Source organism: Oncorhynchus kisutch, linkage group LG18, assembly GCF_002021735.2.
Source record: "Oncorhynchus kisutch isolate 150728-3 linkage group LG18, Okis_V2, whole genome shotgun sequence".
Lineage (NCBI taxonomy): Eukaryota > Metazoa > Chordata > Actinopteri > Salmoniformes > Salmonidae > Oncorhynchus > Oncorhynchus kisutch.
In genome coordinates this window covers 43,261,635-43,288,942 of record NC_034191.2, presented here as the reverse complement: position 1 = coordinate 43,288,942, position 27,308 = coordinate 43,261,635, and the positions used below count along the sequence as shown (strand labels likewise).

Genomic DNA, 27,308 nt, shown 5'->3' with positions numbered 1-27,308 from the left:
AATAACGACGTCTCATTTTGTGTGCGTTACCGCAAATGTGTCGTTGTAGTTAGTGTAGGTGTACCATGACAGGGCTATGGTGCGTCTCTCCCAGTCTCCAGGCTGGCCTCCAGCAACAGGTCCTCCAGATCCTGACCACAGCTCAGCTCTGCTGTCACACTCACTGGAGAATGCACACACACACACTTCGTCAGACTTTGTGTGTGTCTGCAGGTCTATTGTGTGTGTGTGTACTGTATGCATGTGTCGGTTACAACCCTGTTGTCACACCACAGACAGGGTGTTCCCTCAGAGCCTGTGACTCACCGTGCTCCATCACACAGCTGCCAGGCCCAGGCTTGGGGCCCTCGGTATCCAGCAGGTGAAGGGCGAACTCTGGCTTCAGGCCGTTGGGCAGGGCCGAGCCCATCATCTCCTCCTCCACGCTCTCCCCCTCGTCTGTGGAGCTCTCGTCTGGGGACTCCTCTGCCTTGGGAGGGGAGCTACGGCCCTCCACCTTCAGAGAAGTGTCTGTCTCGGCTGAAACAGGTGAGGGCTCGGCGGGAAGGGTGGTCTGTGATTGCCCCTCTGGTTGGAGAGGCTGCTGCTGTAGTTGCTCTAGAACAGGACGTTGTTGTTGCTGCTGCTCCACCTGCACAGGAAGTGCCTGTTGTGCTAGTTGCTGCTGCTCCTCCTCTGACAGATATAGTTCCTGTTCTGCTTCACTCTCTGTGGCTCCCTGCTCAGAGGGACTCTCTGGCACCACCTGTCGGTGTGCCTGTGGAAGTGTCTCTGCCGGTTCCTGTTCTGGGGGCAGAAGCTCAGAGTCTGGCTGCAGTGTTTCAGGCTGTGACTTGAGTGGTGCTGTTAGAAGCAGACCCCCCAGGGGCTTAGTGTTCGTCTGCATCGCTAGCTGAGGCACTAACGGTTGCTGAACTGTGTCGCTAGCCTGTTCCTGCTGTGGAAGCCGTTCTGACTGCATCTCAACTTCCTCTGTGCTGGTTTGAGACTGTTCACAAAATGTCTCTTCTACTGGGTCCTGACTCACCTCCTTTTCTACCACCACCTCCTCTCCTTCCAGCACAGCTTCAGTGGACTGCTGCTCAACAGCAGACTGTTCTAGCCGGGGCTCTGTAGTTGTCTCTACCATCTGCTCTGTCTGTTGGGGTGATGCTAGTGATTGAGTGGCTACATCTTCTGTAGGAAGGGACGGTGTGTGTGACGGCTGGGCTGCTGTTCTTGGGCTCTGCTCCGCCAGTACAGGTTGCGAACGGTCTAGAACGCCCTCAACTTCCTCCTCTGTGGGTTGGGTTAGGAGGTTGGATGGTAGTTCTAGCGTCTCAGATGGGTCATTAGGAGTCTCTACTACGGCCTCCTCTGAAGAAGGTTCCTCTGGCGCAACAGGACTCTGCTCCATCTGTTTAGGATCGATTGTCTGTGATTCATCGAAACTCTGGACCAGCTCCTGTGTCGTGGGCATGGTCTGGGGTTGTGTCTGTTCTGTCAGGCTCTGTCTCACCTGTGTCAGTGGCGTGGACTGGGGTTGTGTCTGTTCTGTCAAGCTCTGTGTCACTTCCTGTGTCAGTGGTGTGGGCGTGGTCTGGGGTTGTGTCTGTTCTGTCAGGCTCTGTGTCACCTCCTGTGTCAGTGGTGTGGTCTGGGGTTGTGTCTGTTCTGTTCTCACCTCCTCCTGTGAGGGTTGTGAAGGGGGCTGTGGTCGATGTGTGGTTTGCTTCACTAGTGACACCACTGGCTCCTTTGAGGCCTGGGGGTTGGACAGACCAATCTTCCCCAGAACCTGCTGCTGGTCAGAGGGGCTCTCTACTCTGGTCACCATGAAGATCTTGTGGCCCCTCCCGGGACTCGACACAGAGATACAGCGGCCCGGCGAAGGGGGCGTACCGGGGGGGCCCGTGGCCTCCGTGACGGTGATCCCTGAAATGAAAGCCCCCGTAGCTGGTGGTGTAGAGAGAGCAGTTGGCATCTGTGAGGCACTGAGGGGGTGCTGGTTTGTCGCTGCCCGGAGTGAAGGGCCAGTGTGTTTGGGGACAGGGGAGACGGTGGGCGCTTTAGAGAGAACTACCTCTTCCTCCTCATCGTCGTCTGTGTCCGAGTCTGACTCCAACAGCAAAGGCAACACTATTCCCTCAGAGCACACTGTCGATTGGCTGTCAGTCAGGCTCTCAGGGTCTTTTACTCCTTCCTCTCCTCCCTCACACTCACCGTCTTTCCCATCTTTTTCAACATGCTCGCCGGAATCAGCTCCATCCTCCTCTTCGGTTCTGTCCTCGGTTGCTATCTCGGCCATTGAGGCTGAATGCATCTGCTGCTCGGTCTCCTCCTTCTCCTTGGCTAGGATGAAGTTCCGCTTGCAGCCGTTCTGGATCTCAGCCAGCAGGGAACGCTGTGTATCGATAAAGCTCTTCACCTGGGAGACAGAAGGAAAAAGCAGAGGGATGAGAACTAGGAGATATCGGGGGTTCATACATTGATGTTCCCCCATCTAAGTCAACCTTACTCCCCACATTCCTACAAATTCATTTTCCCAGGACAACACAATTCATCTTGACAATGTATTACAAAAGGGCAATTTGCATACAGTTCCCCCTCCTTTCTGTACTTCTCCCCATCACCTCCCCCCCTCTCTCACAGTCTCTTTCTTGGGCTCTCGGTCCAGGTCGAGGCGTAGGAGGGAGGTGTTGACTTTGAGGGCCAGGGAGAGGGCCATGAGGCCCCCCGTCTTGATCTCATTCTCCCTCAGGTCCAGACGCAGCAGCCGGGGGCTCTCGGCGATGAACTCTGCCACCGCCACGGCACCTGACATACAGTAACAGGGGGAGAGGTGGTGGTACAGGGGGAGAGGTGGTGGTACAGGGCTCAGCTCAATGCCTTTTCACACACTAACAGATCCGTTTACATGCACAATGAGTTGTTTTCAATCAAAATGATTGTAATAGCTGTAAATAGCAAAACAAGGACACACACACACACACACACACACACACACCACATGCGTGCACACACACACACCCTCGCAGGACAGCTTAGTGGACGCCAGGCCCAGCCTGAGCACCGAGCGGTTGGAGATCAGCCCGTCCTTCAGCTTGTGGACCCCCTCGTTCCCCACAGAGTTATGGCCCAGATTTAGGGTCTCCAAACTCTGGGTACAGGGCTAGAGCGAGAGAGAGAGGGAACAGGGTTTACACATAGCATAGGACAGTGGGCAGAAAATATACTGTTACGTACGAAGGAAAGTACAACAAAGTGCCACCAGATGGCTGTATCGATCACTTTCAAAATGTATATACAGTTGAAGTCAGAAGTTTACATACACTTAGGTAGTAGTCATTAAAACTTGTTTTTCAAACCCTCCACAAATTTCTTGTTAACAAACTATAGTTTTGGCAAGTCGGTTCGGACATCTACTTTGTGCATGACAAGTCATTTTTCCAACAATTGTTTACAGACAGATTATTTCACTGTATCACAATTTCAGTGGGTCAGAAGTTCACATATACTAAATTGACTGTGCCTTTAAACAGCATGGAAAATTCCAGAAAATGATGCCATGGCTTTAGAAGCTTCTGATAGGCTAATTGACATCATTTGAGTCAATTGGAGGTATACCTGTGGATGTATTTCAAGGCCTACCTTCAAACTCAGGGCCACTTTGCTTGACATCATGGGAAAATCAAAAGAAATCAGCAAAGACCTCAGATTAAAAATTGTAGACCTCCACAGGTCTGGTTCATCCTTGGGAGAAGTTTACAAATGCCTGAAGGTACCATGTTCATCTGTACAAACAATAGTACGCAAGTATAAACACCATTGGACCACACATTCGTCATAGCGGTCAATAAGGACACGCGTTCTGTCTCCTAGAGTTGAACGTACCTTGTTGCAAAAAGTGCAAATCAATCCCAGAACAGCAGCAAAGGACCTTGTGAAGATGCTGGAGGAAACGGGTACAAAAGTGTCGATATCTACAGTAAAACGAGTCCTATATCGACATAACCTGAAAGGTCACTCAGCAAGGAAGAAGCCACTGCTCCAAAACCGCCATTAAAAAAAGCCAGACTACGGTTTACAACTGCACATGGGGACAAAGATTGTACTTTTTGGAGAAATGTCCTCTGGTCTGATGAAACAAAAATAGAACTGTTTGGCCAAAATGACCATCGTTATGTTTGGAGGAAAAAAGGCGGAGGCTTGCAAGCCGAAGAACACCATCCCAACCGTGAAGCACGGCGGTGGCAGCATCATGTTGTGGGGGTGCTTTGCTGCAGGAGGGCCTGGTGCACTTCACAAAATAGATGACATCATGAGGAGGAAAAATCATGTGGATATATTGAAGCAACAGTCAGGAAGTTGAAGCTTGTTTGTAAATCACAAAGCCCTGACCTCAATCCTATAGAACATTTGTGGTCAGAACTGAAAAAGCATGTACGAGCAAGGAGGCCTACAAACCTGACTCAGTTACACCAGCTCTGCCAAGAGGAATGGGCCAAAATTCACCCAACTTATGGTGGGAAGCTTATGGAAGGCTACCCAAAATGTTTGACCAAAGTTAAACAATTTAAAGGGAATGCTACAAAATACTAATTGAGTGTATGTAAACTTCTGACCCACTTTGAATGTGATGAAAGAAATAAAAGCTGAAATAAATCATTCTCTCTACTATTATTCTGACATTTCACATTCTTAAAATAAAGTGGTTATCCTAACTGACGTAATAAGGGCATTTTTACTAGGATTAAATGTCAGGAATTGTGAAAAACTGAATTTAAATGTATTTGGCTAAAGGTGTATGTGTATGTAAACTAGAGTCAGAGTTCAAGTAACAGACATCTCAACATCAACTGTTCAGAAGTGAATCAGGCCTCATGGTTGAATTGCTGCAAAGAAACCACTACTAAAGGACAACAATAAGAAGAGACTTGCTTGGGCCTAGAAACACGAGCAATGGACATTAGACCGGTGAAATTCTGTCCTTCGCCAGATTAGTCCAAATTTGAGATTTTTCGTTCCAACCGGTGTGTCTTTGTGAGAAGAGTTGAAGAACGGATGATCTCCGCATGTGTGGTTCCCACCGTGAAGCATGGAAGAGGTGTGATTGTGTGGGGGTGCTTTGCTGGTGACACTGTCAGTGATTTGTTTAGAATTCAAGGCACCCTTAACCAGCATGGCTACCACAGCATTCTGCAGCGATACGTCATCCCATCTGGTTTGCGCTTAGTGGGACTATAATTTGTTTTTCAACAGGACAATGAGCCAACACACCTCCATGCTGTGTAATGGCTATTTGAGCAAGAAGGAGAGTGATGGAGTGCTGCATCAGATGACCTGGCTTGCACAAATCACCCGACCTCAAACAAATTGAGATGGTTTGGGATGAGTTGGACTGCAGGGTGAAAGAAAAGCAGGCAACAAGTGCTCCGCATATGTGGGAACTCATCCAAGACCGTTGGAAAAGCATTCCAGGTGAAGCTGGTTGAGAGAATGCCAATAGTGTGCAAAGCTGTCATCAAGGGTGGCTACATTGAAGCTAAAATAAAAAATATTTGGATTTGTTTAACACTTTTTTGGTTACTACATGATTCCATATGTGTTATTTCATAAATGTGATGTCTTCACTATTATTCTACAATGTAGAAAATAGTAAAATAAAGAAAAACCCTTGAATGAGTAGGTGTTCTAAACCTCCATGCACATGTCTCTCTCCCATTATGAGAGTGCAGTGGAGGCAGTCACAGACCTGCCAACTATGTCCAACTTTTTAGAGTACCACATGCGCGAGCCAAATTGGAGATTCAACTCTTAAATCTAGTGCAAAGGCATTTTAGAAGCATTGCCTCTATAGCTAATAGCGGACACTCATTCATTCTTCATCGGGCAGTCTTCTAAACTCCAGACTCCATTTAATGCCAAGATGTTTATATTTATACTTTTGTAATGCGGATCATAATTACAGTACAGTCTGTCAGGTTGCGTGATCCTCGTAACGTTACGTGGAAAATACAACCAATGAGACGCAGAATTATATGTGTATCATAACCGCACAAATGCGTCAAGTTATTTTTCATATTTGCATTGAATTTCTTTCACTAGCAAATGTGAGATAACTGCTGGCACTTTAGAGCCCACTGAATGTCCATCTTATGTTCGAATAGGGATTTGTCCATGTGTTTACGTACAGCTGACAGTCGGCAAACTCAGCATCACAACAAACAGGAGGGGCAGACACGAGGTAGCTACGTCAAATAATGATGTAATAATTTCCATGTCCATTGACACAAACTCCGTCTGTGTTGCAGCTCAAGAATCGGGATGTTAGATTTACTCAGTGGATTCATTAATTATTAAAATGTTTAAAAAACTACAAATAAATCAAGCCCTATTAATTTCTGTGTACTTTTAACTTGGATCTCATACCTGCGTACATGGACAGAGAATTGCGTAGTTGGTACACAAAATGCGTGCATGCTGGCAGGTCTGCAGTCATGGGATCTCTTGCATGAGTGTTAGAGGAATGTCCAGAGCGTGTCTTCTGCACCACTGGACCCAGTCCCTGATGGGAATGCTAGCTGACAGGCCTCTCCGAAGACCCGGAATCTTGTGTCTACGTGCCAACATTCCCAGAAAGCCTCAGTATTCCCAACACTCCCCCACACTCCTCAATCTAAAGGCACATCATTCTAGTAGCTGCTGCCTTTAATTTCTATATTTTGATATGGTGAGGTAGGAAGTATCAGTCGTACCAAACCTGTCCATCTGGAGGTCCAACTAACCTTCATGCCAACTGGATAATACAGTATAATCACAATTAGTGATGCACCGATATGACATTTTTGGCCAATACCGATATCCAATATTTTCTTTGCAAAAAAACGATGATAATAGCCGATATTTAAAATACTGGCGTCCTTTTAAGCATTCTAGTACAGTTAAATAGTTAACACACGCCACTACAATCCCTGGTTCAAATCCAGGCTGTATCACATCCGGCCGTGATTGGGAGTCCCATAGGGCGGCGCACAATTGGCCCATCGTCATCTGTAAATGGTAAATAATTTAGTCTTAACGGACTTGCCTAGTTAAATAAATGTTACACACACACACCAAAAAGTTATTTTGTTGGCATTTACCTATGTCCCCATTACCAGTAAAACATAATCAAAACCCATTTCTTTCACTTACTTGCTGTGCTGTTTCGTCGTTTCATTCTTAACCAGGATTTCTATGGAACGCCATTTGGGTCTTTGCGTGTCAAATAACACTATTTGACGTGTCAAATAACACAACAATCTGTTTCAGTAACTATATAGCTAGGTGTAATATAAAATCACCCTAATTTATAAGACCGTTCTTATTTGGTGGTCGGACCCATTTATGTGAAGCTAGCCATAATAAGGATTAGCCGCAAATCGACTTTGCGGTTAGCCTTCAAAATAAAAGTATGGCATAATTATACCATCTGTATTCATTTGCACTGTAAATTACATACTTTTATTTTGAAGGCAAAATTGCACTATTGTGCCTAATCCTTATTGTGGCTAGCTTCACAACACATAACCCGGTCTGGTTGAGCCTCACTAGCCAGATGAAGCAAGCTGGCTGTTTATAACGTTAGCTTTGAAGCAACAGGGTTAAGTAGCTGGCTAACAATTTATTTTCATGAACTGCATTCAATTTCAATAGGCGAACAACAAGTGGTAACCTATCTAATACTTAGCAATGATTTAGGAATCCTAGTAAGAATAATTAAAATGACTGTAGTTTCTACTGGTCATTGTTTTCAGGCTGGTTGTGTGTGCGCTAGCTAGGTACCAAGCTAAAGCTAACGTTAGCTACCCCAGAAGTTGCGGTCGAACCAATTATGCTTCATTACCATCGCGTTATTGTAAACACATCGTTCGTGACCGGTGTTTGCAGACTTTGTGTATAGCTCTGACAGTGCTACTGTATCTTTTTTGACATGCAAAGACCCAAACGGCGTTCCATAGTATGTATGTCGTGAAGCTAATGGCAGTGACGCTATTACTGTGCAACTCCGGTAGAGCAACATCTGAAAACATAGCGTACTTGGTAGTGTGTACCGGTGCTCGACCAGTCGGCGAAAGACATCATCACCCACGACAAAGAACGGTCGACTGTCAAGGGCAATGAATTCCATTATCTTGGCTTTAATGGATTTCGCCTTTGAGTTGTCGCTGAAATGTTCTTACTCTTTCAAATGACTGCTCCATCCACACAGCAGATATTGTGTGGGCTAGGTCAGGAATGCTGTGTTGCACGTGTAGCGCAACATTTTACGTGGCGTTATTACGTCATGCACCTACGTTATATAGGTATGCACCGTAGCGTTGACATCGGGATTTAACGTCAGCGTACCGATGTTGGAATTTTTAGCTAATGTCGGCCGATATATCGTGTATCCCTCACAATATCATCCACCCAGTCTGAAAAACACGCTCCCTCAGGCCTATGATAAAAGGACTGTTGGGAGCAGCACTAGTACGTACATGAGCCACCATCCCACTGACTGACAAGCCTAGATATAGACATCACTACCATGCCTAATTCAAGGCCCAGCCTTTAAAGCTGAGTCCAGCTTCTCTGTCTTGACAGGACAAGCCTGAGACAGGCTGGGCGGGGGAGATAGCAGTGGGAGGGAAAGGACACACCAAAGAGTTACATTGCACTGCTATTGACATCACTGAAAGCAAAACCTGACTGACCGCCAGTCACATTAGCCATATGGGTGGGATTCTTTACAGTTCATTTAACTGTATAGCTTGCCTCGACCGTGTTATGAACTTCATGTACAGAATGGTGTCCAATGTAACTGCAAACGCATGTCTATGGTTCTGCAGGGAACCCATAGAGATTCATAGTCTGTTTTATATGGGGGACATGTGAGGCAGGCTCCAGACACACACACAGAACTGTTTAATCAGCAGAGTCCAGGGAGCACATGCAAACCACAGTTTCCTCAACCCTAATGACTGTATTACATTTGTATGTGTGTGCACGCACATGAGCAAGATGCTTCGCATTTCACTGTACTTGTGTATGTGACATTAAAACATCTCATATTTTTGTTGTGTGTGTGTTTACCAGTGCAGCTGCGAGGTAGCCCATGCCATTGTGCGTTAGCTGGTTGTTCCAGAGCACCAGAGTGACCAGGCCTTTCCTCTGTTCCTTCAGGCCTTCACAGACATAGGCCAAACCTGTACACCACACAGAGGGAGAGGTAGAGAGAGGTTAGGGCTAGACCTGTAGACCTGACCTTTTGGACTATGAGACGGAAAACTCAACACTGGGTTACGAGGTTGTCATGATGTGGCAGAAAAGGTGTGTGAGAGAGTGACAGACAAGAAACAGAGAAAATAAGAGCGAGAGAGAAAGGTTCAGACAGGTTGAGAAAGGGAGCGAGAGAGGACTGGACGAGAAACAGTGAAGAGGTTGGTGAGATGATAGCAGTGAGCTGTATCCCTACCAGAGTCCAGTATGTGGTTGTTTCGGAGGTCCAGTATCTGGATGTTGCAGTTGAACTTGAGCAGGTTGCCCAGCTGTGCAGAGTCCTGCAGGCCGTTCAGCTTGTTATCAGCCAAGTACAGCTCCCGTAGGTTCATGTTCATCTTCAGAGCCGTTGCTGAAGAGGGAGGGAGGGAGGGAGACACAAATGAGTGAAGGATGATGAAATGGAGGCAAAAAAACTTCAGTTAACAGAGTGATGATTTCCTGTCTCCCCTCTTTCCGTCCTGTTACCCAGCAGCATGAGTGGTCGTCCAGAGAGCCCAGCGTTCTCCAGGTGCAGCACAGCAAGACTGCCGCTGATGCGGAGAGCCCGTGCCACAAACGGGGCAGAGTGGTCCAGCAGGGGCGTGTTGCGGGCATCAAGGTACTGCAGAGAGCTCGTCTGGTGACAGACAAAAACACAAACCAACATTTCAAAAATCATATTTATTTTATTTAGCCCTTTTTACATACGCAGTTGTACAAAGAAAGGAGACCCATTTTCTAGATATCATACAGACATCCTCATGAGTCACTGACACCTTCTTTACAAGCAGAGGTAGAAACAACATTTTCTCCTCCGTGTAGATGTAACAGTATAGACTTTACGTCCGTCCCCTCGCCCCGACCTGGGCGCGAACCAGGGACGCTCTGCACACGTCAACAGTCACCCTCGAAGCATCGTTACCCATTGCTCCACAAAAGCCGCAGCCCTTGCAGAGCAAGGGGAACCACTACTTCAAGGTCTCAGAGCAAGTGACGTCACCGATTGAAACGCCACTAGCGCGCACCACCGCTAACTAGCTAGCCATTTCACATCGGCTACATAGACATGCTAACCCATGACAGCAGACAGTTTTGCTTGCGTCTTCGGTAACCCGGAGATCTACAGCCCACGTACTGTACGCTGGGGCTAATATGGGCGGCCGGTAGCCTAGCGGTTAGAGCATTGTGTCAGTAACCGAAAAGTCGCTAGGGGAAAAATGTCGATGTGCCCTTAACCACGTGTGCACAAACACGCTCGTATAGAGGACATCCTTGAAATATATATTGGATAATCCTCCCAGCATCCCTGGGTGTGGGAACAACGTGCGCAGGCAGGCAGGCAGGCGCACACACACACACACACACACACACACACACACACCTTCGGGTTTTACTGTGACCTGACCTCTCTTCCATAATCCAGCAACCTCCCGTAATCTGTAATCAGAGCTCTGATAGTGATGACTCACGTCAGAGTGCCAGTTAAGAGCATTATCCCCTGGCTGGTACTGGAAGCCAATAACATTATTCTCTAACAAATACATTCGACTCCCATGCAGCGATGATGACATATTCATAGCTATGTCCAGACACGCACAGCACCTCTGCTAATGTGAAGGACGTCGCTCTGCTTGCTCAGAGTATTTCTTCGCCTGCGATTTGGCTCAGAGGCTCAATCTCAGGACCTCTGCCTTGCAAACACGTGACCTCCCTCCTGAAGCGTTTCTATACATCACTCTATTGAAAAAGGCCTTCAAATTGAGCACGGGGCGGCGCTTCACGCCGAGGAGTGAGTTTCACAGATCCCTGTCTGCTACACTAACACGTACGCCAAAAAAGCGCATGCGTGTATGTGCACTGAACATATGAATACAAAAAACCTTCGGCATGCCCGAGCATCCGATCGCTGCCCCAGGGGGTGCTTAAGGTGGAGACCGCAGGCAAGTCTCATCATCATACATGCCCAGGGGAGATGTCTTTCTAAGCCGACATGGACTAAGTGTTAATGACTGTGTTTCATCAACTCAGGGGATAGGATACGTTGCAAACCCCGTTGGTTTAAATGCATTCAACACATGCTGCTGGATTCTACCCATTGTGTCATTGAAGAGCCCATCACTTGCTTATTATGATTACTAAATACTGCAAGATTTAAAAACACTTGACCCCAATCCCTAAAAGTCAAAACATTGGACTATAAATGGCACCTTCCTGTACTATACTTATGCTACAATGTTTATTCTATTCTACTGAGCCATTTCCTTCATGCTCGTATTCTTATCTTTTCTTATTGGTTGTTGCTTTGTCGAGGATGAACCTGCAAGTAAACATTTCGTTGGACAGTATATACCATGTGTATCCCGTACATACGACTAATAAAACATTCACAAAATCATTTAGAAAATCCATAAAAGATAGTTGGTGATAATATCATGCATCACATCCTCTGTTCTACAATTAATTTCACACCCCTCGAGGTCAAGACCTCTCACCTTCCTCATCATGTGGGCTGCTGCCTGCCAGCCGCGGGTGCCGATGTGCTTGTTGAAGGAAATGTTGAGGTGTGTGGCCGACTCATAGTACTCAATCATGTCAAAGAGAGCTGACGCACCCTGGGAGGAAGAGAGGATCAAATTTTAGGCCACACTTTACACTGGCCTTATGTCCTAACTACTAAGATAAGATCAGAAAAATATTCCCTAAACATATTCCCTACAAGTGTCGCCGAATGTTCTAAAAAAAAAAAAAAAAGTAGAGGGGGGTGTTATGGGAGGAAGGGCTGACAGTGTTGTGCACAACCTCTTACTACAGAAACGGCTAGCTGGCTCAAGGGTGGTGGTGGGGGCCTGCTGGAACATACCACTGGTTGGTGAGTGTGCGTGCGTGAGAGCGTGTGGTTGAGAGTGCGGGCGAGATGACTGTGGCTAGGGCAGCAATAATACTGTGCCTGTGGAATTATTCATGCAAATCAAACAGAACATTGTCTTTAATTAAATAAGCTAAGACAATCAGATTCTATCTGACCAGAACCATGACCATCCAAAAGTAAAGAAACTAAACAAATAAGTCCTGATGGATGACCCTGACTGGCTGGTGTAGCTACAACACTACCTGAACAAGAATGGAGGACAGCCCAGTAAGTCTCATTAACAGTGAGCCTGATGAAGTGAGGCAGCTGGAACACACTAGAGCGACTGGGCTGGTCCATGGCTCTGCCGCAACCACTGCCTCTCTCATTCACCCACTCTTTTGCTGCCTTTCCCTGTCGCCCAAGTTAGGCCTCCCTCCAAACCGTACCCTACCACGACCCTCTTCCACGGGGAGAGACTCCGTGGTAGTGCCACTGAAACGAAGGTAAATGAGCTCACCTAGTCAGTTCAGTAACATTTTCAGGGCAGTCAGTGAGTGTGGTACTCAAGTGTGGGGGTGTGCCTGCATTTATACCGTGACGTATCTCTTCAGTACTGTCGGTGCATCTATGCATGCACACATGAATGTATAAAAGTGTAGGTCTACAGTATAGTCTGTGCAAGCATGGACAACACGTGTGTGCATTTACTGTACATGAGTGAGTAGCTCATGGAGCCAAGTCTACAAAAGGAAATAACTGGTCAGATTCAGCAGCGTCGGTTTGTGTCCCTCTGCTCTACAGTAGAGCTGTCTGTCTGTGTCTGACCGTGTGTGTGTGTGTGTGTGTGTGTGTGTGTGTGTGTGTGTGTGTCTCTCATCCGCTCATCGAGCCAAGCCTACAAATATCTGTTTGAGGAAATAAGTGGTCAGACTCAATAGAGCTCTGTCTGACAGTCTGTCCGTCTGTCTCAACCCAACCCCTCTCGAAGTGTTTACACTCAGAGTTCTAGAGTAATCACACGACCCTGGGAAACACTAGACATCCTGTCAAAGGGAGGGAGGGAGAGGAAAACAGAGGGGGAATGACAGGACAGGGTCATAGGAGGGGAAAAAATAATGAGAAAGAGTTGAAGAGACATGGTAAATGGAAGATGGTAGGGGAAAACCGGGAAGGGAGAAGAGGGGGAAAGAGTGTGGACAAACATACATCTTCATCCAGGCTGGTCTGCTCCAGGTCCACCACTTTAAACTGGACCCTCTTGAACACCTCCTCCAGGGACTCACACGCCTTATAGTCCAGCTTCTCACCTGGAGGGACACACAGTTCCACCTAAAGTAAGACCGGTGGTGTGCGTGCGTGTTTTTGTATGCGTGTGTCTTAGTATAGGCTTACCTTTAAGGTCCAGGCATTCGTGTCGATGAGTTAGGTCTTTCAGCTCCTAAGAAACACAGTGGAACAGAACAACCCTCAGTCAAATACACAAACCCAATCATTCAGACAGACAACACAGCAGGAAAATGTCACCACACAGACAGACTTGACTTTGATCACATAAAAGGTTACACATTTGAACTAGAGGTCGACCGATTAATCGGAATGGCCGATTTCAAGTTTTCATAACAATCGGAAATCGGTATTTTTGGACACCGATTAAAAAAATAATAATTTTTACACCTTTATTTAACTAGGCAAGTCAGTTAAGAACACATTCTTATTTTCAATGATGGCCTAGGAATGGTGGGTTAACTGCCTAGTTCAGGGGCAGAATGATAGATTTTCACCTTGACAGCTCGGGGGATCCAATCTTGCAACCTTACAGTTTACTAGTCCAACGCTATAATGACCTGGCTCTCTCTCGTTGCACTCCACAAAGAGACTGCCTGTTACGCTAATGCAGTAAGCCAAGGTAAGTTGCTAGCTAGCATTAAACTTATCGTATAAAAAACAATAAATCATAACTACACATGGTTGATGATATTACTAGATATTATCTAGCGTGTCCTGCGTTGCATATAATCTGACTGAGCATACAAGAATCTAAGTATCTGACTGAGCGGTGGTAGGCAGAAGCAGGCGCGTAAACATTCATTCATTCAAACAGCATTTTTGTGCGTTTTGCCAGCAGCTCTTCATTGTGCGTCAAGCATTGCGCTGTTTATGACTTCAAGCCTATCAACTCCCGAGATGAGGCTGGTGTAACCGAAGTGAAATGGCTGGCTAGTTAGCGCGCGGTAATAGCGTTTCAAATGTCACTCGCTCTGAGCCTTGGAGTGGTTGTTCCCCTTGCTCTGCATGGGTAACGCTGCTTCGAGGGTGGCTGTTGTCGTTGTGTTCCTGGTTCGAGCGAGGAGAGGGAGGGAAGCTATACTGTTACACTGGCAATACTAAAGTACCTATAAGTACATCCAATAGTCAAAGGTTAAATGAAATACAAATGGTATAGAGGGAAATAGTCCTATAATTCCTATGATAACTACAACCTAAAACTTCTTAGCTGAGAATATTGAAGACTCGTATTAAAAGGAACCACCAGCTTTCATATGTTCTCATGTTCTGAGCAAGGAACTGAAACGTTAGCTTTCTTACATAGCATAGCACATATTGCACTTTTACCTTCTTCTCCAACACTTTGTTTTTGCATTATTTAAACCAAATTGAACATGTCATTATTTGAGGCTAAATTGTTTTATTGATGTATTATATTAAGTTAAAATACGTGTTCATTCAGTAGTTGTAATTATTATTACAAATAAATAAAAATCGGCATAGTCTTTTTTGGTCCTCCAATAATCGTTATTGAAAAATCATAAAATCGGTCAACCTCTAATTTGAATGTAAATGAAAAACTGCTCCTGTGTACATAGACCTAAACCGTTGACACGAAGAACAGATCGGTAAAATACGATTGCTCAATGGGATTAAAGTGTGTGTGTGCACTCTTACATCAGCAGGATACAACATCAAGCCAAGACCTGCCTGAACAGACAGGAAAACGGCAGACAAAGCATTTCTTCTGTAATCTGGACTACTGTCATATAGTATGATAGAGTGCCAATAATAATATCCAGTGTCTTTATCTGTTACATGTCTCAGATCTCCACATTGGTACAGGGTGATTCTTCCCATTCACACACTGTGTGTGTGTGTGTGTGTGTGTGTGTGTGGTAACCAATGTTCCCTCATTTTTTCAAGCACTGAGCAAATGTCTGCTGAGCGCAAACTTGAACGTTGTGAAAATTCTGTGCAACTTCCAGCGAGCGTTTACTGTGAACACGGACGCTGTACTTGCATTAAGTTACAGCTTAAAACAGTGGCAATGTAGGCTACTGTGGCTATTTGATCATAATGTAGGCCTACCATAGTGGCCTCCCATCAAAAACAATGGAAAAAGCTGATATATTATTCAGCCTACGGTAGCAGCCTACGGTAGCAGCCAATGTTTGGTCTTCAACGTAGGCCTTCATTCCATGAGACAAAAAATAAATAAAAAATGCAGGGCTTGAAATGAACCTGTTTATCCACTTGTCCTTCAGACAAGGTGACTGACTGATGCAAGAAACCACTTAAAATAAAATGCATTATTCACATACCATTATTACAGACTCAAACAAATTATGCTACATTCTGTCTCTTGGCTACTTAGCTTATTCAAGCCCGTGTCTCGAAATACAACATTGCCCCTTTAAGACAAAAAAAAAATCACTCCCCTTATTGCTGACTACAAATGATCTATAACTGGGCTAATAACTCACTAACTAGCAAAGGATGTGAACAACATGTGCACACGTGGCTACAAGCGCTTGTTTTTGAGATCACAGCGAGAGCTGCATCTACTCACGACTGCTCATGCTGTAAACACAGTCTAGTTCAAATCAAATGGTACAGACCCATATGTGATCCGTTTCAGGAAACTAGGCGTATGTCGCGGGTCACTACTTCACAGGAGTGCCGTTTGAATGTAAACTTGATTTTTTATCAAAATGCCTTCTTGAACATGTGAACTTGCATGTATGCCATCTGTAAATATGAGTCAAATTGTTAAATTACGAGCCTAGTTGGTTTAGCCACAGAAAAAGACCACAACCTTCCTGTTGGCCATGATTGGCTGAGATAATGAGTGGGCTGGACATGCTGACAGATGAGTTTGGATTGGTCTGCCATATACTGTAGCACACTTGTCTAGTTGAGCTAGTCATTATGTCTAGGTAATCCTGCATAAGTGTTGCTCTCCACTTTCTGGAGGACAGAGTTTTGAAATCAATGGAAATTGAGTATGATAGCTAAGGAGAATGAGAAAACACCTGTCTCCAGATTACATCTTCAAACTAAGGGCAACAATGGCATCCGAAAGGAGATGTTTCCATCAATGAATTATGTATATGGGTAAGATAGTCTAGCTAGCTACATTTTCAGATATTGGTTAGTTACCTGCAGATTCATGCAGGGTAGTAACGTCATGAGTTGTGGTCATGGTTCATTGTTTAGCTAAGCTACATGTCTTAACAAAAAGACTCCACAATGCAAGTAACCATTTCGGGTGCGTTCGGGAATTCAGTCTGGCCATCTACTCCGATTTCAGAGCACTCTCGTCTGAGTGTGACAGAGCGCAGAATAACTGATGAATTTAAGAACGCTCAACACTCGTTGAATATGGCCGGTGTCAGTAAACGTTGGCAAAAAAAACGTAATTAAAATTGTTGCCAGCAGCAGTTACAGTCACCAACACTCTGGATAACATGAAAAACAGCCTAAACAGCTATGCTAGGGCGAGTAAACTGGTCAGTTTGGGCGGGGGCTAAACTTAAGAGGGTACGATTGATGCTGAAGGGCGTAGACAAAGAAGCTCTCCAGTAGGTACCAAAACATTCAAAAGGCCATTTTCTCAATAGTGAGCTTACATGTTTATCAACTTTCAAAGCAAAATTACTTTCCCCATTGTTCCTCAAATGCAGTGTATGATATACCATTCTGTAACTCTGTGTCTCTGCTTTTATCCAATGTAGGGAAACGGGAAACGTTGACAGTGTTAACAGGGAAAACTCTAGAACAGTGGTCACCAACCTTTTCTGAGTCAAGATCACGGAGTCAAAAAGCAATCCGAGATCTACCACTCATATTATTATTATTATTTTTAACATGACTTAAACGTAAGCCTATGCAACATTAACTTCTTGATGCTACCCATCCCTTAAGCGGGATAATTGTCATCAGCAACCGCGGAATAGCATAGCGCCCCAGTCAAATAATATTACAAAAAAATATTCATATTCATGAAATCACAAGTGCAATATTGCAAAACACAGCTTAGCCTTTTGTTAATCCACCTGTCGTCTCAGATTTTGAAATGATGCTTTACAGCGAAAGCAATCCCAGTGTTTGTGTAAGTTTATCGATCGCATGACAAAACATTAAGTACACTTAGCATCAGGTAGCTTGGTCACGAAAATCAGAAAAGCAATCAAATTAATCGTTTACCTTTGATGATCTTCAGATGTTTTCACTCACGAGACTCCAAGTTAGACAAATGTTCCTTTTGCTCCATAAAGATTATTTTTATAGCCACAATACCTCTGTTTGTTTGGCGCATTATGTTCAGAAATCCACAGGAAAGAGCGGTCACAACACAGACAAATTCCAAATAATATCCGTAATGTCCACAGAAACATGTCAAACGTTTTTATAATCAATCCTCAGGTTGTTTTTAAGATATATAAATCGGTAATATATCAACCGCAAATGTCTTTCACAATAGGAGAGGGAAAAGCAATACCCATCTGAACTTTGTTGTGCGAGCAAAACTCATGTGACCACTTAACGATGTTATCGTTCTGGCTCATTTTTCAAAATAAAAGCCTGAAACTATGTCTAAAGACTGTTAACACCTCGAGGAAGCGATAGGAAAAGGAATCTGGTTGATATGGAGCAATGGGAGGCTATGGAACATGGAGTTTTCAAAATAGAAGCCACTTCCTGGTTTGATGTTTCTTAGGGTTTCGCCTGCAATATCAGTTCTGTTATACGCACAGACAATATTTTGACAGTTTTGGAAACTTTAGAGTGTTTTCTATGCTAATCTGTCAATTATATGCATATTCTAGCATCTGGTCCTGAGGAATAGGCCATTTACTTTGGGAACATTATTTTTCCAAACATAAAAATAGTGCCCCCTAGCTTCAAGAGGTATTAACCAATTAAAAACAGTACAATAGCAATGAGGTTTGTGCAATAAGCATATAGGACCAATACATTATCACAGCATATTGGCTTTGCTTGAATTGGCCTGCCAATGCATTGTTGTTTGGGACATTTAAAAATATATATATTTCAAAACTTGAGGTAGGCTACATGATCAGTTGTTGTATTACTTGTGAATCACAGCAGAGTGAGCATACATTAAATCATTAGCTTTTTATTTTTCTGGGCTGATGGTGCCTGCCTCTGATGGTCAGTCACAGCGGAGGGAGAGCAGCAGCAGACTGAGGGTTTGCCACTCAACAGCCCTCCACTGACACTGACCAAAAAGGGACACCATCTTCCAGCTGGCAAATTATCTGTCTCATGCACAAACTCATGTTGTGAACAGAAAAAGTTAAATATTCCTCGATATAAAAAAAAGACCCAAGCCGCTAACAACAACGCAAGCCCATAGCTACACTTTCCTACTCATTCAGTACTGCTGCAGTGCTTGTTGTAGCGCTGAATGGAAATAGGAAGATCGCGCATTTTATGGCTTATAAAATGGTTGAATACAAAGTATTGACAGTGCTGAGTAAGAACTTAAACATGAACTCACTCATAAAAACAGCATGTCTTTCCTGCATTTGTTGACAGTCTCTAGTCATGGTTTTAAACGTTTTGAAATCTCAAAGTGTCAACTTTTGCTGTAGCTTTTTTTGCACCTGCTACGTTACTGTAGACACAGTCATCTGAGCCATCTGATTGGCCAGCGGTAGGCAGAGTTTATATCTTCAGACACATGCAATGGTTCAAAATGGCAACTGTTCCCCTCCCGGGCACAGGGTAACTGCATCGGGTGCTCCTACCGCCAACAGCCCAAGATAAAAAATAAATAGGAACAAGGAGTTATCTTTAAAAAAAAATTTTTTTACAGAAATGTTTGGCAATCCACAAGGAATGTGATCAACCAGTTGGTGACCACTGCTCTAGAAATTTGAGTGAAGTTCAATCTCGTGCTTCTCTCTGTGGGCTGATATTTCTGTGCGGCAGTCTCGGAGCAACTGCCCAAACACGCAGTTTTAGAGGGAACATTGGTTGAAACATGCACCTGACTGACGCATGGCAGCCATTTTGTGCCAATAAAATGCACGCGTTCAAAGGACAAGGGAATTATTGCCATCTGAAATGTAGCAGGTCCATGAAACCTGAGCTGGACACATTGTGATTACAGTGTATTATTGAGGCCTTTGGCAGATATTGCCCTCAGTCACCTCTCTATACACCCCACAAGACTGTTTACGTGACATGTGTGTGTCCTCACTCCACAGCAACCAATTCTATTCTGCACGTTTAGTGTCAATGCTGCTGCATTCAAAGAATTGTATTCCCACTCCAGGGATGAAAACGACACCACCGGGTGGCGGGGGGGTATTCCAATCCACCCTCCCCCAGCCCACCGACAAAACCTGCGGCTTCCCTACTAACCCCCCCCCCCCCCCCCAGCAAAACCCACTGCGCTGCACTACACGGCACAGTGAACATGCACTCAATAACCTCACCTCCCCCGCCACCATTCGCTGGCTGCTCATCAGTTAGCCAACGCTGAGTACATTAGCTAAAACAGACCCGTGTCCTCGTATCAAAAGCAAAGTTCACCGGAGTGCTATTGGACCAGGTCTCTCTTGGAAAATAATTTCTCTCAATGAGAAAAAACCTGTATAAATAAAAGGTAAAATTTTTACATTCAGGGATGTGACCTACACAACCAAGACCAAGATTAGAGCCATCTGCTTGTATGTTAATGTCAATACTTAAAAATGCAGATGATAAAATAAAGCCAAGTCTGTTCAAGTTTAGCAGTGATAGATAGCTGAGAATGGATCATGGCCCCAAAGCACTGCTAGGATGCAACTTTGAGTTGAACATAACCCAGCCAGACAGCCATTAGTGTGAGAAACTACAGACGACAGCAGAAAAACAATGACCTTTCTATTTGCTCCCTGTTTGTTTTGGAAAACAGTCCAAGGCAAACTGTCCTTTTCTCAGCACATATCAAAGCTGCAGGCTAAAGTTAAATCTAGACTAGGTTTCCTCTATCGTAATCGCTCCTCTTTCACCCCAGCTGCCAAACTAACCCTGATTCAGATAACCATTCAACCAATGCTAGATTACAGAGACAATTTAATAGATCAGCAGGTAAGGGTGCTCTCTAGCGGCTAGATGTTCTTTACCATTCGGCCATCAGATTTTCCCCCAACGCTCCTTATAGGACACATCACTGCACTCTATACTCCTCTGTAAACTGGTCATCTCTGTATACCCGTCGCAAGACCCACGAGTTGAGGTTAATTTATAAAACCCTCTTAGGCCTCACACCACCCTATCGGAGTTATCTACTGCAGCCTTCAACCTCCACATACAACACCCGTTCTGCCAGTCACATTATGTTAAAGGTCCCAAAGCACAAACATCGCTGGGCCGCTCGTCTTTTCAGTTCACTGGAACTAGCAACAGGAACAAGCTGCAACAAACACTCAAACTGGACAGTTTTATCTCAATCTCTTCATTCAAAGACTCAATCATGGACACTCTTACTGACAGTTGTGGCTGCTTTGCATGATGTATTGCTGTTGTCTGTGCCCAATAATGTTTGTACCATGTTTTGTGCTGCTACCATGTTGTGTTGCTACCATGTTGTTGTTATGTTGTCTAGGTCTCGTTTTATGTAGTGTTCTCTTGTCGTGATGTGTCGTTTGTCCTATATTTATATAGTATTTTATTTATTTATCCCAGGCCCCAGTCCCTGCAGGCCTTTTGGTAGGCCGTCATTGTAAATAAGAGTTTGTTCTTAACTGACTTGCCTAGTTAAATAAAGGTTATATAAAAACGGCTCTCCTGTGAAGTAGTGACCTGTGACATATGCCTAGTTTCCTGAAACGGGTTACATTTTACTCTAAACTAATTGAGAACAGACTTTCAGCACACTTATAAGGAAGGACATTCAACAAACATGGCACTTACAGAAATTACTGATGATTGGCAGAGAAATTTATGATAAAAAGATTGTGTGAGCTGTTTTGTTAAGACTTCAGTACGGCTTTTTACATGATCGATCATAGTCTTCTGATGGAAAAACATAGGGAGTTAGTCCCACACCCTTTATTTGTTTTGAGCAGTGTATATATATACATACGTGTGTGTGTGTGTGTCTCAGAGGGGTGAGGGAGGAACTATGGAAAGGCAACCCGGTACAGCAGATGCACAGGGCATCAACAACAAGAAACAATAGGACTGTGTGGCTGTAGGTATGTCTGTACCTGAATAATGAGTATGTGTGTGTAGGCCTACATACTTTAATGAGTCATGAGTATGCCAAAGTGAATATCTGTGTCCTTATGAGTGAGTGTACATGCGAGTATAGATCTATAGTTGTGTGTGTACAGTATGGGTGTGTGTGACAGAGGGAGATTCAATGTCCTTGTGCAGAGGGGGAGCAGAAGAGGCAGAAATGTGACACAGGGCTGCCAAGCGTCCAGACCCTGAGGGCTTTGGTTGGGGCTACTGAGGCTCAGGCATTCCACACAGCCACCGAATAGGCTAGAGTCCCTTAAACACACAAACTTAATGTAGTTAACCTGTAGGCCCCTGGCTGGACACCACATGCACAGAACGCACAAAATAAAGGGTGCATTTACAGGGGGGGGGGGGTGGCCCACTAAAAACTCCTCTTTCTGGGAAGCCATTTTGTTTGACGGGTCTGTTTATACAGCAGTTTCCCCCTCCCCCCCAATGATGACTAAGCAGAAAAACTGTGCCATAGTGGATCAGAGCAGACCAGTAGCCAACACACTGACGACAGTGTATTCACTAGCTATTAACCCCACAGTGGAAAGTTACCCAGGCTTTATTTAAGGCCCGAGCAGAAGACCAGCTAAGCGCAGTGATGAGTCTTTCCACAAGTGAGCGTGACTAAACACAGCCTGAGTGGGGTGATGGGAGATTCCCTGAACCTCCGTCACACACACAAACCAATGACTAAACACAGCCCGAGTGGGGTGATGGGAGATTCCCTGAACCTCTGTCACACACAAAAACCCACACACGCAAGATAGAGCAAAAGAGAGAAGGCGGATTGAGCAAGTTTTTTTACCGAGGAATGAGCGAAGTAGAGAGAGCTGCAGGAGGGATAGACCGGCAACAATACAAAGGTTGAGAGGGAAGTAAAGGGGAGGCAATTCCTCTACCAGGAACATGTGTGTTTGTACAGTGCGTGTCCCCTGTAGGGCTGGGCAATATATCAAATTAATTCAATTCATTTGAATGTATGTTTCTGCACGATATTCCAAATGCCTGTATTGCAAGTTTTTTTAATATATATATAAAAAAAAAAGAGCATTTATGTCCGAGTGTTCTCATGTTGTCTTTCTGGTATCGTCCGCTCCTTTCTGTGCAGTGTACACCTTCCCATTTACACCAGAGATCTGTATATAATAAAGAGATGCTCATGTCTCTGCCAGAACAACGGGAGTCGTTGTCCCAAAGGCGGGAAAGCAGGCGACAAGCTTAGGTTAAAAATAAGCGCATAGGGACTATTTTGGACAGATTTTGGCAGGTGTGAAACCTCTCGCTTCGCCTCTTTCTCCCAAGCCCCTCCCCTTACCACCCACAACAACAAATTTGAGCTCACGCCATCCACTCTGACAAATGGTTTTAACTTACTATTTGCATTTGAGGTTTGGTCCAACAGAAATCGGTCATACGGACACAGAAACACATGGAGACATTATTTTACTGTAATAGAGAAGTTAACCTTTCTAACCATACCCTGTTTATGTTTCAACTCAAAATTTCAAGCAGAGCAGATACTACAAAAACAGATGTTCCAATGAACATTGACTCAAAAATGAATGCTCAGTTTGTTGTGCGCGCATTACAGTACCACGTTTCGCTAGCATCATTTTGGTCAAATAAAGATTGTTATATTAGCTGTTTAGTGTTTGTGCAATAAGCACAAAACTATTATATAAAGGATTTGGCAACTCGTTCTCATTCTGAGAAATAAGATAGGCCACTTGATTTCAACATCTGAACAAAGTGGACAGGCTAGCATGCTGTTCAAACAGTTGGAGACGGACAGACGGTTGTGTTCATAACTATTCAAAGGTTTTGCCTTGTTAGCTGAATTCAGAGCTTGTGAAATATTTTTATTTATTTAACTTGATCAAGTCAGTTAAGAACAAATTCTTATTTACAATGATGGCTTACCCCGGCCAAACCGGAACGCCGCTGGGCCAATTGTGTGCCGCACTATGGTACTCCCAATCACGGCCGGTTGTGATACAGCCTGGAATCGAACCAGGGTCTGTAGTGTAGCCTCTAGCACGGAGATGCAGTGTTTTACACCGCTGCGCCACTCGGGATCCCCTAACAAAAATGTCATTTTTAAAGACATACCTGAAAGCCAGATCAGTGATTTTTGCAAAAAAGCAGGTATAATAATAATAATATTTTGATTAAATTATTAAATTATTAGTGGGTCTTAAGGTTGTGGAAGGCATATATTCAGCCTAGGTATAATTTCACGAGCTCTGAATTCAATAGATTGTTTTAAATGCAGTGGATTTGACTTTTAAATTATACAACAAAGCTTATTTAGAGAAAACGTCACAAAAATCGAGATACATCGCGAATCGCCCATAAGTTTGAAAAAAGCTTTATGCCCTATCGCCCAGCCCTAGTGTCCTGTGTGTGGGCAGTGGCAGCGCAAACATCCGACAGTTATAACATGTCCCTGCACTCCACATCCTGCTACCAGCCCGCCTGTCACTCACCCTCGGTGACTCGTCCATATGAGCTCATCCTCACCCACTGCAGATTCCTACTGCCATCCCATGTTCACACACCCTGAAGCCCATTGTCTTGCTAAGACAAGACACACAACAGAGAAAGACTAACCTGCTGAGGCGGCTTTAGGAAGATACTGTGGGTATTAAAACCCGCCTATACTTCTGTATGCAAGCAAGGGGGTGTGTATTGACCATCAACAGAAGGCTATTGACCATCAACAGAATGTTGACAGTAGGCTGCTTTAGCTTAAGCGTGTGTGTGTGTGTGTGTGTGTGTGTGTGTGTATATATATGTTTGTATTGTTCAAGGGTGTGTTTGAGAATTGTTGGAATGTCTGTGTGCATGTGTGGGCGTATGCGTGAGTGTGTTAAGGGTGGACGGATGGGTGGCCAGAGTTCTGGGGTGGGTCTTGAAGAGTAAGCACTTCCGAATTTGCCAATCTTGGTGTTCTCTGGCAAATGCCAAACGTCGTGCACGGTGTTGGACTGTAAGCACAAGCTCACCTGTGGACGTCGGGCCCTCATACCACCCTCATGGAGTCTGTTTCTGACCGTTTGAGCAGACACATGCACATTTGTGTCCAGAGCATGGAGGCGCTACCAGGAGACAGGCCAGTACATCAGGAGACGTGGAGGAGGTTGTAGGAGGGCAACAACCCAGCAGCAGGACCGCTACCTCAGACTTTGTGCAAGGAGGAGCAGGAGGAGCACTGCCAGAGCCCTGCAAAATGACTTCCAGCAGGGCTCTGGCAGTGCTCCTCCTGCTCCTCCTTGCACAAAGTCTGAGGTAGCGGTCCTGCTGCTGGGTTGTTGCCCTCCTACAACCTCCTCCACGTCTCCTGATGTACTGGCCTGTCTCCTGGTAGCGCCTCCATGCTCTGGACACTACGCTGACAGACACAACAAACCTTCTTGCCATAGCTCGCATTGATGTGCCATCCTGGGTGAGCTGCACTACCTGAGCCACTTGTGTGGGTTGTAGACTCCGTCTCATGCTACCACTAGAGTGAAAGCACTGCCAGCATTCAAAAGTGACCAAAACATCAGCCAGGAAACATAGGAACTGAGAAGTGGTCTGTGGTCCCCACCTGCAGAACCACTCCTTTATTGGGGGTGTCTTGCTAATTGCCTATAATTTCCACCTGTTGTCTATTCCATTTGCACAACAGCATGTGAAATGTATTGTCAATCAGTGTTGCTTCCGAAGTGGACAGTTTGATTTCACAGAAGTGTGATTGACTTGGAGTTACATTGTGTTGTTTAAGTGTTCCCTTTATTTTTTATTTTTTTTAAACAGTAGAGGTACTCCCTAGCAGATCTCAGGAACTGCTTATTCTTAGGGATTAGAGCACACATGACCTTGCAAACAGAAAAACAAACATCAACAAACAAGAAAGACACAGCACATAAACCCCCCTGCTGCTGTCAGCAAAGCCCAGCTAGCAACATGACAATCCCCATGGTGGGTGTGAGTGAGCTGCCCAAGAAGGGTGGTTTGAGATCAGGTGATGTTTGATTGTGTGCCAGGAGTGATGAGGGGTGAGAGGGTTCCACTGGTAACAGATTTCGATGTGGTGATGGAGTTGGGGATTTAAAGTCCAGATGTAGGCCTAATCTAGCTCTACGACAAGACTCTAAAGCCTGAATGATGCCTGGTGTTTCAGTGCTGTTATTAGGCTACTGAAGTAGTGGCATGGAGAAATATTTTTCTATCTGTGCGTGTTTCATTCAGGTTTACCTGCATCTGTTTGAGCACTTTGGGGATGAGTTTACAGTTGAGTTTCACGCAGGCCTGTCTGTAGGCAGCGAGAATCTCATCCACCGTCACATTCTGGGCTGAAAAAGAGTCAGAGCAACAAGGTGAGACACATGATTACACACACACACGGCCTGTTGATGATATCAGTTTGCATCACAGACATTATAGCACAGTACGATTGACAACACAATGACATAACACTCCCATTTTCTAGTTATGTTCTCACCTCTTTATAAAACATTTGCAGAAATGAGTTAAAACAGTCCAAAAAAATTAAGTGATTTCACACATTGGCTGAGTGAGTCATAAACAAGTGGCATTTTGAGACAGTAAGTATATGGGATTTGCCATCTCCTTAACAAATGGACAAGGAACAAAGCCAATCGGATCCACTCTCTATAAAATGTCTGGTGTCAGTGTTCAGACTGCGTCGGACTCATCAGTGGAGAGAGGGGCACAACATTGGAGACCCCCGCAGAACGAGGGAGAGCGCGGTGTGTTGTTTTGGAAACTTTTGAAAGTCTATTGAAACGTTTCTTAATAACTAGCTACCTTTTGTTTTTGGATCCCACGATGTGGTTAGCATCAGTAGGTGGGACTGCTACTATCTGTCCAAAGATCCTGCTGACCAAGTCTGGGTCTGAGGAGCTGTTTGGCGTAGCAACTCGCCTAGCTGCTAACTAGCTAGCAGGGTTTTCTTGAGGGCTTGAAAGCAGCCCACAATGTGGTTCGCTATTGTGGCTGGGACCGCAGATATTCCTGAGCTTGTGGCTGTCTAGATCCCTGCTGTTTGTTGTTTTTAATCTTCCCTGTGACATGCCCTGTCTGGAACTGCGTAGAGTAACAGCATAACAAAGTTTGCTACAACGACAAAAGCTAAAGCCGGCGGGAGTACCGTTGAGGACAGTGGCATCGCTCTCTCACAAAAACAAAAAGAGTTCTACAAGCAGTTGTTACAACAAGAAAATAACTTCGAAGTCCTGGTGCAGTCAACTTATAAAATGGACAACCTGACCAGAGGTCCAGAACCTGAAGTTTGTAGTTCTTCAGGGTCAGCTCGATGAGTATAAACAGGATAACGGCAAGTTGGGACAGCAATCTGTAAGTCATTGAGAGAGGACATCAGTACTGTATGTGAATCCATGATAACAATAACAGAGGGACAATCAAGGCAGAACATGGTTGTGGACAGAATTGCAGATTCTCCACGAGACCTGGAGTCTGAGGACAAAGTGAGGGAAATTATCTCGAAGAAACAGATGATGGACTACAGGATGATTGAAGTGGAGCGCGCAAAGGGAACTGGAAAACACACCACCGGCCCAGGTGACAGGCCCAGGGCGATAGTGGTAAAGTTCCAGAGGTTCAAGGACAAGGTAGCTGTTCTGGAAAGAGCCAAGAACTTGACAGG

General features: G+C 44.9%; 1 protein-coding gene across 3 annotated transcripts in view; it reads right to left on the bottom strand.

Moving 5' to 3' along the window:
- The window catches only part of LOC109908837 (protein phosphatase 1 regulatory subunit 37), a 60,213-nt gene that overhangs the window by 2,279 nt on the left and 30,626 nt on the right, over positions 1–27,308 (bottom strand). The window contains exons 1-12 of one of the 3 annotated variants that reach the window (XM_031796097.1): positions 26,908–27,022; positions 25,877–25,974; positions 13,508–13,553; positions 13,322–13,422; positions 11,757–11,876; positions 9,751–9,901; positions 9,479–9,634; positions 9,097–9,209; positions 3,010–3,151; positions 2,630–2,796; positions 307–2,407; positions 65–163 (exon numbers count right to left, since the gene is read on the bottom strand). In XM_031796097.1, coding sequence (XP_031651957.1) covers positions 75–163; positions 307–2,407; positions 2,630–2,796; positions 3,010–3,151; positions 9,097–9,209; positions 9,479–9,634; positions 9,751–9,901; positions 11,757–11,876; positions 13,322–13,422; positions 13,508–13,553; positions 25,877–25,974; positions 26,908–27,007 — 3,384 coding nt within the window. In that variant the 5' untranslated portion in view covers positions 27,008–27,022 and the 3' untranslated portion in view covers positions 65–74. Of the gene's footprint in view, positions 1–30; positions 164–306; positions 2,408–2,629; positions 2,797–3,009; positions 3,152–9,096; positions 9,210–9,478; positions 9,635–9,750; positions 9,902–11,756; positions 11,877–13,321; positions 13,423–13,507; positions 13,554–25,876; positions 25,975–26,907; positions 27,023–27,308 lie in introns of those variants that run through there. The other 2 variants (XM_020507561.2, XM_020507559.2) reach the window with 2 other exon arrangements.